At 39.1% G+C, this 12,820-nt stretch overlaps 1 protein-coding gene across 2 annotated transcripts in view; it reads left to right on the top strand.

Annotated features, from left to right (window-relative positions):
• cep290 (centrosomal protein 290) overlaps positions 1-12,820 on the top strand; it is a 50,676-nt gene that overhangs the window by 19,636 nt on the left and 18,220 nt on the right. For both annotated transcript variants that reach the window (XM_053427739.1, XM_053427740.1), the window contains exons 19-35: positions 405-566; positions 1,903-2,052; positions 2,155-2,270; positions 2,415-2,517; positions 3,020-3,250; positions 4,171-4,344; positions 4,436-4,547; positions 5,102-5,307; positions 5,660-5,811; positions 7,259-7,370; positions 7,633-8,088; positions 8,473-8,637; positions 8,850-8,957; positions 9,154-9,288; positions 9,371-9,640; positions 11,701-11,808; positions 12,488-12,687. In XM_053427739.1, the coding sequence (XP_053283714.1) occupies positions 405-566; positions 1,903-2,052; positions 2,155-2,270; positions 2,415-2,517; positions 3,020-3,250; positions 4,171-4,344; positions 4,436-4,547; positions 5,102-5,307; positions 5,660-5,811; positions 7,259-7,370; positions 7,633-8,088; positions 8,473-8,637; positions 8,850-8,957; positions 9,154-9,288; positions 9,371-9,640; positions 11,701-11,808; positions 12,488-12,687 (2,960 nt within the window). The remainder of the gene's footprint in view (positions 1-404; positions 567-1,902; positions 2,053-2,154; positions 2,271-2,414; positions 2,518-3,019; positions 3,251-4,170; positions 4,345-4,435; positions 4,548-5,101; positions 5,308-5,659; positions 5,812-7,258; positions 7,371-7,632; positions 8,089-8,472; positions 8,638-8,849; positions 8,958-9,153; positions 9,289-9,370; positions 9,641-11,700; positions 11,809-12,487; positions 12,688-12,820) is intronic.

Raw genomic sequence — 12,820 nt, forward strand, 5'->3', positions numbered from 1 at the left:
AGAATAAGCAGCTTGCCCTAACTTAATATTAAACTTGTGATTTATATTTGTTATAAAGTTAATTGTTAAGTTAAAATGTCTTTTGTTATTGTTCGCAGTGGCAGTGGGTTTGAGAATCACGCTTCAGTACAGTGCTTTTACAGTTAGATCTGCTGCCTTGAAAACAATGGGCATACTCCCCTCCCAGGTATTTCAGTTTCTTGGTGAGGCAGAGGGCTGGTCACATAGCAACTAAACACCAACTTGCATCAGATCTTTTGTACAAGTCTAAACAGTAAGCGAATGTGATAGTGGAGGAGCTGTGATGCGGACACTTGTCCTTTCTATTTCACAAACGGGGTTTATTTATTATCCAATATTTACATTTGTTTCAATTGAGATTCAACTGTCATCTTCTTCCACAGGCAATAGATGTCAACATGAGTGGGCAGTCTGAGTCAACCCTGCACCTCCAGCCCCAACTTCATCAGCTCTTAGGAAGAAACGTAGAACTGAGACGGGAACTGAAATTGGCCCAGGAGGAGGCCACAAGCAGCTTTGGTCAGCTCGCCAGTGCAAAAGAAAAGGTACATTCAGACCAGGGCCACACACAGACATTTTAGGGGGAGGGGGGCAGGTGCTCAATTGGGGAAAAAAGGGCACCCTGATCATAATTATTTATTTAAATAAAGTCATACACAATAGCACATCTTTTAACTACACATTTATTAATTCAAGTACCCATATAGACGGAATTTGTTCAACAGAGAACTACAAAATTAGTAGTTCACACAAAAAATATGCTTTCTCTCTTTCTACATGTTTATTACGTTTCTATATAGTAGCCCATGTAAAATATGCACAGGGTGCTGGCTATACATTGCCCCTCTGATGCTTTTCATTTCATAACAGCACAAACTAAATTAAGGGTTTTTCCAACCCTAGTGTTTGCAGACACCAAACATAGCCTTGCTTCTGCTCTGCAGGGTGCTTGATTCACATGCGTGAATTGTGGCAGCTCAAGTTTCTCTTGCCACACACATAAATATAATTTGAAAGGGTTTTCAAAGTCAAGCCGCCAATGAAGGCTGGTTATTCAAAGCCAACTCCAAATGCTTTCAACTGTGTGTCGCAACTCTCTTTTTGAAATCCAAAGCATGAATATTTCACATGAAAGTAGTTAACCACTCACAATTTTCCAATTTACATAATGAAGATTGATAGACACGGTATACAGTCTCTGAGAGCAATTAGCATAGCTGGAATATTTCTTTAGAGAGCCAGTGTTCTCTGTGTTTTACATGTGTTGCTTCTGTTTCCTATAATAGTAGAAATGGGGTAAACAATCTTTTCATCTTGCATTCAGTTTCAATGTAACACAAATGAGTATTTTTTGATCCAGAGCACAAATCAGCAAAATGTTTGTTGGATCTCTCCTCTTAGAATCTGAAAGCCTTACCATGTATCAAAGGCTTTCCTTTAGGCAGCTATCAAGCTCATCTTGAAGTTCTTATTCTGTTATACCACTTTGCGTTTTTTGTGTGTCTTTTTTCTTTCCTCGCTTGCTCTTGAATACTGTTTTACATTATATTCTCATTTCTCTGTTTATTAGTGTGCTTGGCTTTAGTGATTTATGTTTCACAAATACGTATTTGAATGGCACTTGCATTTTCAAAAAAACACCTGATGCCTACAATACTGTTTGTCTTTGTTTGAAGGACAAACAGTACTGTTTGTATTTGTTTGAAGGACAAACAGTATTGTAGGCCTCAGGTGGTTGACAATGACTCTTGCCTAGCAGTTTGGAGTAATGCTGTATTATTGTTCAAACTTTTTCTGAAACTTATTATTTAACTGCCGTTATGTACAAATTACATAAACAGAAATGGGTATTGAGGTTAAAAAAGTATCTATGCTTCTCAGGTGAGACAACTGGAAGGTGAATTGGAACTGCTTAGGAAGTCAAAATGCAGTGGACTAGCTCTCCGACCCCTGACCCTCCCTGAGGGCCTGGAGCCCAGTAGCACTGAGGTCATCAGTTCCTTAAATGAGTATGTTGTTCGACTTCTTCAGGTCAGTGTTGCCATCTTCTGAAGACTTGCATGAAAATAACTAAAATATAAATCAACTACATCTCTTGACTCTCAATTAAATAATATTGGTTCAATGAATCAGGAACTCAAAAACAGGGAGGACCAAAGCAAGACACTTGAAACAACATTGGAAGAATACAAAGAGAAGTTTGCTGTTATCAGCCACCAACAGGGACTCCTCTATAAAGAATACCTGAGGTGGGTAACAATAAAGTTTCTCACAAGTTAATATGAGGTTTGTGACCTGAAGTGCAAAATTTAAGATAGTCTTTTATGTGGGGGCAGGCGTCTGTGCTGCCAGTCCATTTATGAATGTTTTTATTGTGTGTTTTTATCGCTCAGTGAAAAGGCTGAGTGGCAGAAGGAGAAACAGACATTTGAAGATGTGAAGGAAAAACTAGAGGAACAGAAGCAGGTGGACGCTGTTAAAATCCAAGAGTTCAACGTAAGTCAGACCAAAACATTTTTAATGGAACTTAAAGGCTGCAAGGTGCACTGCATTTATGTGTCTCACATAAAGTGCTTTACAGTCTGACATATTCACACGCACACACACACACACACACATGAAAACACTTAAAAACCTGCAATATGGAACTGAATGTATTACAGATAAATCTCTCCCAATTTCTTATGTCCATGTTGTTGTGTCTCCGTCTGATGTTTTCTTCTAACTTGCTGAACATGAAAAACGTATAGCGGGAACAAACCAGTGAACTGTCTTCCAGTTAAAAATATGACGAGACCCCTGAGAATCTAGGATGGCACAGAATACCTTACGAGAAGAATGATTTGAGTTTTGACCTTTGGTGTCTACACATGGTTTTTTAAAGCCTTTGTAAAAGCAGTGAAAGATAACCTGCTGTGCTTCACTTTGCTTATTTTACCTCATGTTGACTCCCCCATCAAACCGTTTCATTGGTGCATGTATCTATTTCAACCATCAGGAGCTGTTAGACACGCTTGAAAAGGATCCAGTGGAAGTCCGGAGACAATTGAGTGAAGCGTTGCGAAAGTTGACTGTGCTGAAGGTGAATGAGAAGAAACTGACACGGCGCTACACCACCCTGCTGGAGCAGGAACAGCACTTGCGCAAGGAGAACAACAAGCTACAGGACGACAGCATCCACATGCAGGCTTCGGTCACTCAGAGGATAGGCTACCTGCAGAGATACAAGGTACAGAGAATCAAGCAAAAACTATTTTATAACCAAACAAATTTACCTAATACTGAAACCAACTCTCACATAATCTATCCAGAGTTGAAGAGCAATTTAAATGAAGCAACCAGTTTTATCCAACGATAATGTGTTAGGTGAAAGTATGTGGTGTTTGGTCTTCAATATCTTCCTCTAATGACAGATAACTTCTTGAATAAAAAAAATGTGCAGGTGCAAAAGAAAAGGCTGCATTTAGTATAGTTGACTTAGCCTTATATTATTTTCATACTGGATATTAAAATGTAAAGGACTTCTGTTATACAGAAATTATAATATTTATCAACTTATAGATTTTGAAAATTTAGACTATAATTTAGGGCGAGAACATTTCATTTAGAGCCCGATCATTAATTACTTTACAGATAACATCAGCTGATACGAACCAGACATATTGGTTTTGGAATTTTTATGTTTCCTAATACAAAAACTTTTACATTTGACGTACAATACAAATTGTATATTTTCCTAATTAACGTTATAAATATTTAGTTGTATTTGTTTCTATTTATTGTTATTTAAGTTCATGGTTTAACTGTAAAATATCAAGCCTCAGTTACATTTCTATAAAAGTTTTTTGAGTAAGACATCATAGGAATCATTTTTTTTTTTTATATATTGGCTGTTATATTTAAATTTAAGTGTTTCACTCCCTAATACTGGCATCGGCATCTGCCCCAATATCCATATTAGTCTGGCTCTAATTTCAATGACCTGTCACAGTCCAAATGCTGTAGAAAATCTTTGTAGATTTTGTGGTAAATATTAAAAAATTTAAAAAGGAATGTAAAAGTAACACTCCTTTTAAAGATCACAAGCAAAGGTCGTGTTTGGCATCGGCCATTATTACCGACATATACTGCTCTTTGTTTTGTCCACAGGAAATGGCTTCATATCAGATAGCAGCACTGCAAAAGGCCTTGGATGATAGTGTGCCCTCATCAAACCTGGAGAAGGCTAACAAACAGTACACAGAACTCACAGTCAAGTACAGAGACATGCTGCAGAGGGACAGCTGCCTCATACAGAGAACCACCAATCTCGAACATTTGGAGGTATTAAAACATGGCAGTCATTACATCTTCAATATACTTACATTTGTAGTTGAATAATAGTAAGGATATTTCTGTTTTTTTCCTGCCTCAGAGTGAAAATGAGTCTCTCCGGGAGCAAATCTCTGCCATGAACAAAGAGCTGGAGATCACTAAGGAGAAAATGAATACGTTGGAGCAGGCATGGGAGAACATCAGTTTAACTGGTAAAAGGGGGATAGTGATCATTATATCAAGTTCTGCCATTTTTATTTAATTGAATGTCTTTATATCATGATTTTTTAAATGTCGTTTAGTGAAAGTCAAACAGCATCACACACATGCACTGTGTGTAATGTGTGAGCGAAGAGGTGAATATAATATTTTCTTGCTGTGTCTGCAGCATGGCTACACGTGCAGTTTAACCTTGACCCACTATGCTTGCTTTGCATTCACATGTCTTTCACCATTTCCTTCCTGTGGGATTCAGAGGAAAATGCGTAGTCTTTTATAAAATGAGGTTCTGGCTATTATTCTTATCAACATACAGTGGGATAATGCTTCAATATTCCTGTCTTAAAAAGTATATTCAGTAAAATGACGTCATAAACAAATATGTCCATCAGAACTCTTACAAATATAATCTGCTCAGCATCGGCTGCATCGGCAGCGTTTAATTTTGGACTAAGAATAGGTCTCAATTGCTTTGATGCAACAAAATAATTGTTTAGCTCAACTCCCAGCCATGATATCTCTAATGATGTTTTCTACTTAATATCAGGAGGTGAAATTGGAATGGATAAGGCAAGCAAGGCATTGGCCAACAATGAAATGGTATCTATTGCCAGACGAATCACCACTCTTGAGATGAAGGAGCTGAACGAGAGGCAGAGAGCGGAGCATGCCCACAGAATGTTTGAACATGTAAGGAATTCCCTCAGACAAATGGAAGAGCGCAACTTAGAGCTGGAGTCCAAGTTTGCAGAGGTAAGGGTATTCAAGAAAGAAGACTGATGACTTTCTCTCACGCAAGTGTGTCAATGTGATTGTTTTTTCAATAAATAGTGCTTGATGATAAAGGCCACAAATTTCCCGCATACACCCAGATACGCAGTGTTATGATAAAGATATTTGTTTTGGAGTAATTTTATGCGATAGGGTGGTGGGAACAAGTATTTAATTGTTTCATCATTTTGGCTTATAGATAAATTCCAAAAACAACAACGCTACTCTGCTACAAGAGTGCCTGTGCCAAATTCGTAGTCATTAAGAGCAGTTTTTCCAAGAATTTGTAATTCCAAGAATTTTATCAAGCAATAATAATATTATTTTTCCTCAGTTGACCCGTATGAACGTAGACGCCCAGAGGATCGAGCGGGAGCTGAGAGATGAGCTGGCAGACAGCATCAGTAAAGCTGTGAGCGATGCTGATAGAGCAAGGATCACAGAGCTGGAGAAGGCTGAGGCTGAGCTCCACATCGAGGTTTCTAAGTAAGTTTAACAATCTGCAGGCCTGAGATAAATCATTAATGTTCTCATGAGATTGAAGTTGCAGTCGTAGAATAATGTTGGAAATATGTACATGTGAATGATATGAGCATAGATGTTTTGTAAGGTCATAGCAGTAGAATGAAGAATTGGTGTGTTAAAGAAACGGCCTGTAAAAGATAAGCTTGTCTAGGTCACATCAGGAGAATATCTCCAATGATCTCACATATGTCATTACCCTGCACGCATGTGTATGGGGATGTGTGCATGTCTTTTACCTAACTTGACGGGATTACTACTTTGGGGATATCTCCAACTTTAGGAACTGATCGTTAGAAAACTACAACATGGTCCACAAACCTTTTTAAAGATACTTCCACAGATAATAGAGAGAATCTAAAGTTTTTTCTACAACCTAGTAGATAAGACATCATCATGTTATCACTATGAAGTCAGAAAAGGCCATTTAGTGCAGCAATGTACTATTAACTTTAGCAATCAATAAGATTAGAGACACTGTATAGCATATTTAGATTAAACGCTCTATCGTCATCATATGGTATATTTACATCATGATGACATCATCATGAAATGGAATTACTACATCTGCCAAGGAGGTTGGGGGCAGAATCCAATATTTAACTTTCTTTAACATTGCAAGATGGAAAGTTCTCTGAGAAATTCTCTGAGAATTATGAGGGAATCTTGGTGGAATCCAAAGATGAGCATATTGTTAATGTGTTTGTATGTGTTGGTAGGTCTTTGCATGCGCTTGTGTGTCTGTGTTTGTGAAAGATATATTTTGTGGCACCAATTAAATCAATGGATATGAAACACTGTAGTGTTCATTATGTATCCAGAGGACTTCAGCTGAGTAGATGGTTCTTCAGTGTGGTGCAGGACACATTGTGCCTCTATCTTATATGATAACAACAAGCCTGCTTGATATACAATATTTATCCTCAGATACTCGACCACTACTGACAATTATCCATCAATTAATTGACCTTCAGTTATGCTACAAAGTGTTTATTCTAATCTATGCTGCTAATAGCCTTATCTTTCTGATGTTCTCCTTTACACGTGGCATGTATTGCACTTCTCTCCGTCCTGGGAGAGGGATCCCTCACATGTGGCTCTCTGAGGTTTCTACGTTCTATTACCCTGTTAAAAGTTTTTTTGTTGTTGTTTGTCCTCACTCTTGTTGACGGTCAAGATGGGCAGAGGATGTGACACCTTGTTTAAGCCCTATGTTTTTAAAAATAAATTTGGTTTGATTTATATGTCACCTACTTCTAATTTAATTTAATTTTATGGTTGGAAGCTGTGACACTTGCCTTTGCACTCTTGTAAGTGTTGTATACCGGTTAATATGCCAGTAAAGACATTAAGTCTAATTTTACATTTCATTAATTTGTTAATGTTTTTTTTTCCCTCTTTTTTTGCAAAGGCTTCAAGGGGTGTCTGATGTGGCTGTGATGCAGGCGTCTGCTCTACAAGCGAGACAACAGTCCAATCAGAGGGAGGTAGAAGTTCTGAGGAGACAAATAATGGACTTCCAGGTAATTGTTTAAAAAATATATATATTCAAACAAAGTGTTTACTCTTGCCTGTCAAGTCAGTTTGAGTACTTTAGGTACTTAAGAATGTGTGAGAATTCATATCATTATATTATAGTATTATCAATATTGGAGAGCTGAACTTGTAAACTTAAGTAATCCAAACACAGACAAACCTGTTTGTGTAGCAAACTGTAAATACTGTTCATTAGTATTTGTGAGTTGTGTGAAAACCCTCTTCTTCAGTGTTGTCTCTGTCCCTCAGTCACATTCAGATGAGAAAGCCCTCATTGCGAAGCTCCACCAGCACATTGTGGCTCTGCAGCTGAGTGAGTCAGCCGCCTTTGCCAAACTGGAGGCTTCCACCTCTCACATTCACAAGTTGGAGGCCTACAAGCTGCGTGCTGAACAGCGGCTGGATGCCAGTGAGCGCACTCTGTTCCTCGCCCGCCAGGAGGGCAGAAATCGGTCCAAGCACCTGCGGCAAACCATCCAATCACTACGGAGGCAGTTTGCCGGAGCGCTGCCGCTCCCCCAGCAGGAAAAGTTCTCTGTGACCATGATGAACCTCCAAGAGGACAGAGCGAAAGCCCAGGAGGAAAAGAGGAAGGCAGAGAACGAGAGGATAAGAGCAGAGGGCAGGGTTGAGGAGCTGGAACTGAGGAGTCGAGGGCTGGAGGAGCTCATCTCAACACTGAAGGATGTGAAAGGAGCCCAGAAGGTCAGTTTAGAAAATGTTGTATGTGTAGACACAAAGCGGTCGTCCTCTAACCAGAAGGTCAGCGGTTTGATCCATGTCTTCCTAATCTGCATGCCGAAGGGTCCTTGGGCAAGATACTGAACCCCAAATTGACCCTCATAGAAAAAACAGTGCTGTTTATAGATTCAATGTACTGTATAAATGTGTGTGTGAATGGGAGAATGCAGAAAAAAAAAACTACTGTGAAGAGTTTTGAGTGGTGATAAAGACTAGAAAAGTGCTATATAAATAGAGACAATTTACAAATATTAAAACTAACAAATTATGTTATAGCATAATAATACAAGTACTTGAAATTGGAAGAATAACATTTGGGACTTCTTACCCACAACTTCATTCAAACAGATAACTGAATGGCACAAGAAGATGGAAGAAGCTCGTCTGCAGGAGCTGCGCAAAAGTAGAGAGCTGATGGTCCAGAAGGAGGAGATCAGGTATCTGAAGAACCTTGTGGAACAGCAGGAGCGAAACATCCGGACTCTGGAAGAGGATAATGTGCAGCAAAACACAGTGAGAGGAAAAACCAAACATTTTTACAGACGCTTACAAATGTTATAATCAGGGTTTTTGTAGTTGGATGAATGTGGCATTACTCAATTACAAATATTGGGTAAAAGTGTCGCAACTGAAACCACACTTGTTAAGGAGCTTTTCAGTACATATGTGTATCAGCAGTAATGTAACATACAAGGCTAAAGTAGAAAACTCTTTTTCATCTAAAGCTTCAAGAAGAACACCAGCTCATGTGGGATCAGCGAGAGGTGGAGCTGCAGCGCCAAGTGGATCAGTATGAGAAACACCAAGATGAAATTGTGAGCAGTGTGAAAAAGGTAAGCTACTGTTTAAAGCGGTTGACAAAGAATCCAGTAAAAATTTATGGCAATGCGATACATGATTTTTCAGGGATGGACCGGTTTTCCAGCTCTCTCTCAGTTTTCAATTCAGTCATAAAACTTGGATTTAGTGTAATGATAAATGTATTATATTTACAAATAATGTAATGACATTTGTTTGGGTTGTTTGCAGTTTGATGAAGGAACCAGCTCCCTACCAGACCCCAGTCTACCTCTTGCTCATCAGTTAGACTTTGCTCTGAGTAAAATCAGAGAGCATGTCCGCACCATCTTGGACACACAGGCCACCTGCAAAAGTTTGGATGAGGTATAGTATTCCATCCCTCCTCATAAGTATTCCTTCCATGTCGAGCCCATCATATATTGTTTGAATAATCCTTCACATGCAGAAGTTGAAAGAGAAAGCAGAGGCTCTGTGGAAGGCAGAACAGAACATTGTGTCCAGGGATAAAGTCATCAATGAGTTGCGTCTTCGGCTCCCAGCTGCTGCCAACAGAGAACGCCTCCTGGCTGACCTCGCCAAGCACGAGGAGGGCCAGTCGGATTGTCAGCCTGCCCTCAAGCTGGCTCAGCAGGCCATCAAAGACCTCCAGGGTCGACTTGACAAGAAGGAGGACGTATTAAAGAAATACCAGAACCAGTTGGCTCTAGCCAGAGAGGTACAGTGATGCATGTAGAAGTGCTGGGCGTGCAGTGATTACTAATGCAACAAATCCCCTTTATTAATCCTTAAGTGACTCCTGTGTGGTGTTTAGCAGTGGCCACAGTGTGTTGCAGTGGTTAGGACTGTCACTTCACAGCATGAAGATACTCCTGCTTCCTCCTACAGTCTAAAGACATACAGCTTAGGTTAATTGGGGACCCTTATTTCTCATAGGTGAGAATGTGAGAGTGAATTTATGTCAGCCCTCCCATACACAGGCCTACCTCTTTAAGCCTTGTAAAATGATTTAAATGAAACCATGTGAAATGTTTAGGGGAGAAATTCCTCAAAGATGTCTACAACAGTTTTTTTTATAAGGGGAACAACAAGCTTAATCTTTATAGTCATAGAATTTGGTCAAAAGTACTTTAGTAGTAGATATGTATTAGAAGAGGAGTAGATGTTAAACTTACCAAAATGTATATTCTCAACTAGAAAATACAAGTAAAGTTAAATGAAAGAAAATATTATTAGATAAAAACTAAAGTAAAAGATTTAACAATAATCCAAATGAAAAGCCAGATGAAAAAAATTGGTCTTTAATTTTTAACCATTACCAGCGGTAACATTCTCTGCAGAGCAAGGGCTAAAAAACATAAGGCCGCCTCAGCGGTACTTTTATGGGACACATAAGGAACATTTAAAAGACAACTCTGGAGGATCTCAGTGATTTGGCAAGGACATAAAATGGAAGAAAATCTCTGATGTATGGAGGGGCAAGGCCATTCAAAGTTTTATTGACTAGTAAAAGAACTTAAAAATTTTCTCTAAATAGTACAGGTAGCTGCTGCAGTGTCTTAATCTGAAGGGTAATGTGATCCGTTCTCTCTGTTCTAGTTAAGACTCCAGCTGCAGCACTTTGAATTACAGACAGTTTTTCTTATAGACTTCTCAAGTACTCCAGTTAAAATGAAGTTACAATCTCCTAGATGACTAATAAAGGATGAATGAGCAGTTTTTCGTGGTGCTGGATATCTTTTTGTGGAGGAGCAACTGTATTTAATGAGGATCTTAACTTTCCCAATTATATCATCGACTATGTACTTGATTTAACCAGTGGTTGCTGGAGGAAAGGTTTTCATCCAATTTGCAAACAGCTTCATTGTTTATGTTCTGCTTCACGACAGCAGTCTCTGGACAGTACTTTGTGCCTAAAAAAAAGACGCAGAGATGATCAGAAACAGAACTCTAGTACACGTAATAACCAAGTGCAGTCTATTTCCACAAACATGTGGTGGTGATCCCAGGAAATTCACGGTCCTTTGGTCAATAGTAATTAAACTCCCCATTAACTGTTACTGCCATTGACATTAAAAGCAAATGAAACTACAGGAGAAAATAGTGTCTACGTCACACACTTTTATTTTGTTCCCTGGAATTAAAAAAGCTAAATTTAAGAGAAGAGTAATTAGAGAAGACTCACAATGGGACCGAAGTAGTCAAAGTAAACCAGGCTTCAGTTGAAATGAATTAATTTACATAAAACATTTAGCTTATGGTCAGGAGTGCAAGCGTAAAATGGCTCTGGTTTGGGGCTCATTAACACCAACATTGTATTCCTTATTCACAAGGTTGCATTCATTTCTGTCATAATGTGGAAAGGATGCCTGTGCTCTGTAATTATTAGTACCCATGTTAATGACCATTTGACTGAGTAGGTGTTGTGTGTAAACTGTCAGTCTGTCACTTAAATAAATAGAGAAGAAAAACTTTAAATTGACTATGCCACGGTAGAGTCGTGTTTAGCCACAGCAAGAAGTTTCCTGGTTTGATTCCCCGTTTGATTCCCAGTTCGGGAGGGGTCTTTCTGCGTTATTCCCCCGTTTGCTTGTCTCTGTATGTTGGCCTTGTGATATGCTGGTAACCTGTCGGCGGTGCACCCCGCCTCTTTCCCAATGTCAGCTGGGAATGGCTCCAGCTCCCATTGCAACCCTCAAATAAGATAAGCAGTGTAGATAATGGATGGAAAGACTTCAAAATGTATATTTCACTCCAACTACACCTTGTTGATCCCAGGATCAAGTTGAGATGATAAAGAGACATCAGGAGGAGCTCAGGATTCTACATCAGAAGCTTGACTTGCACTCTGACACGTCATTGGACCGCTTCAAACAGACAGCAATGGTAAGCATTTCTATCTCTTCTTGTTTTATTTATTTATTTATTTATTTTCGGGGTCAACTGTACGCAGTCTACACAGGATTGAGTGTAGATCTCCGAATTTTTGGCCACTCTCAGAGACCAATACACAGTCCCTGTAGTTACACACAGGAAGTGGAAGAAAATAAACTTTAAGATTAACTGGCACACAGAGAGCGAATACCTCTGCCCCGGCCAAACAGTCTCCTTGTTAAACCACATTTAAAAGTCCTTTAAACATGCTGGATATTTTTCATCAACATCCATAAATTATTTTCTTCTACCAAGTTTCATGGTAATCCCTCCAGTTGTTCATGTGTAATCCTGCTAACTAACATGAAGACAGATGAGCAGCGGTAATGCCCATGAAAACACAATTTCCTTGGCAGACAAAACAATGGGAAAACAGGGCTGAAATAGTTCAGCTATCACAATTTTGATACACAACAACATTGTTACATGTAGTTAATGACATCACATTAATATATATATATCCAGAGACGCCTTATTTGAATACAAACAGGTCCTATATTGTATTTCTAAGGATACTGTTTGTATAATGTCATTTTTTTTTCATAGAAAATGATGTAATTCAGAAGATGTTCCAGAGTCTTAGAGCACTGTTGTAAGTGTTTTGTTTAATGCTCCCTTAATCCTTTTCCAGGAGCTAATGAAGAAGCCCACGATCAAAGTGCCGACCTCCAAGCATCTGGAGCGCCTGGCTGAGCTGGAGCAGACCGTGGCTGAGCTGGACCTCTCGCTGTCGTCTGCTACAGAAAAGCTGAAGCTGACCACCGATGAGCTGCAGCGACAGAGGACCGCCATGGAAGCACAGGCTAAGAGACACGCTGATGACATGTCAAAGTAATTATCCCTGAAATTTTGTCTTAGTTTGAGTCAGTGCTTAAGTCTGAAGGTCAAATTATATTAGAATCAGAATCCTTTATATTACCTTTATCTTCATTGTTTTAATAACTACAGTAATTTAAAATCAATA

This window comes from Pleuronectes platessa, chromosome 7, assembly GCF_947347685.1.
Source record: "Pleuronectes platessa chromosome 7, fPlePla1.1, whole genome shotgun sequence".
NCBI classification, from domain to species: domain Eukaryota; kingdom Metazoa; phylum Chordata; class Actinopteri; order Pleuronectiformes; family Pleuronectidae; genus Pleuronectes; species Pleuronectes platessa.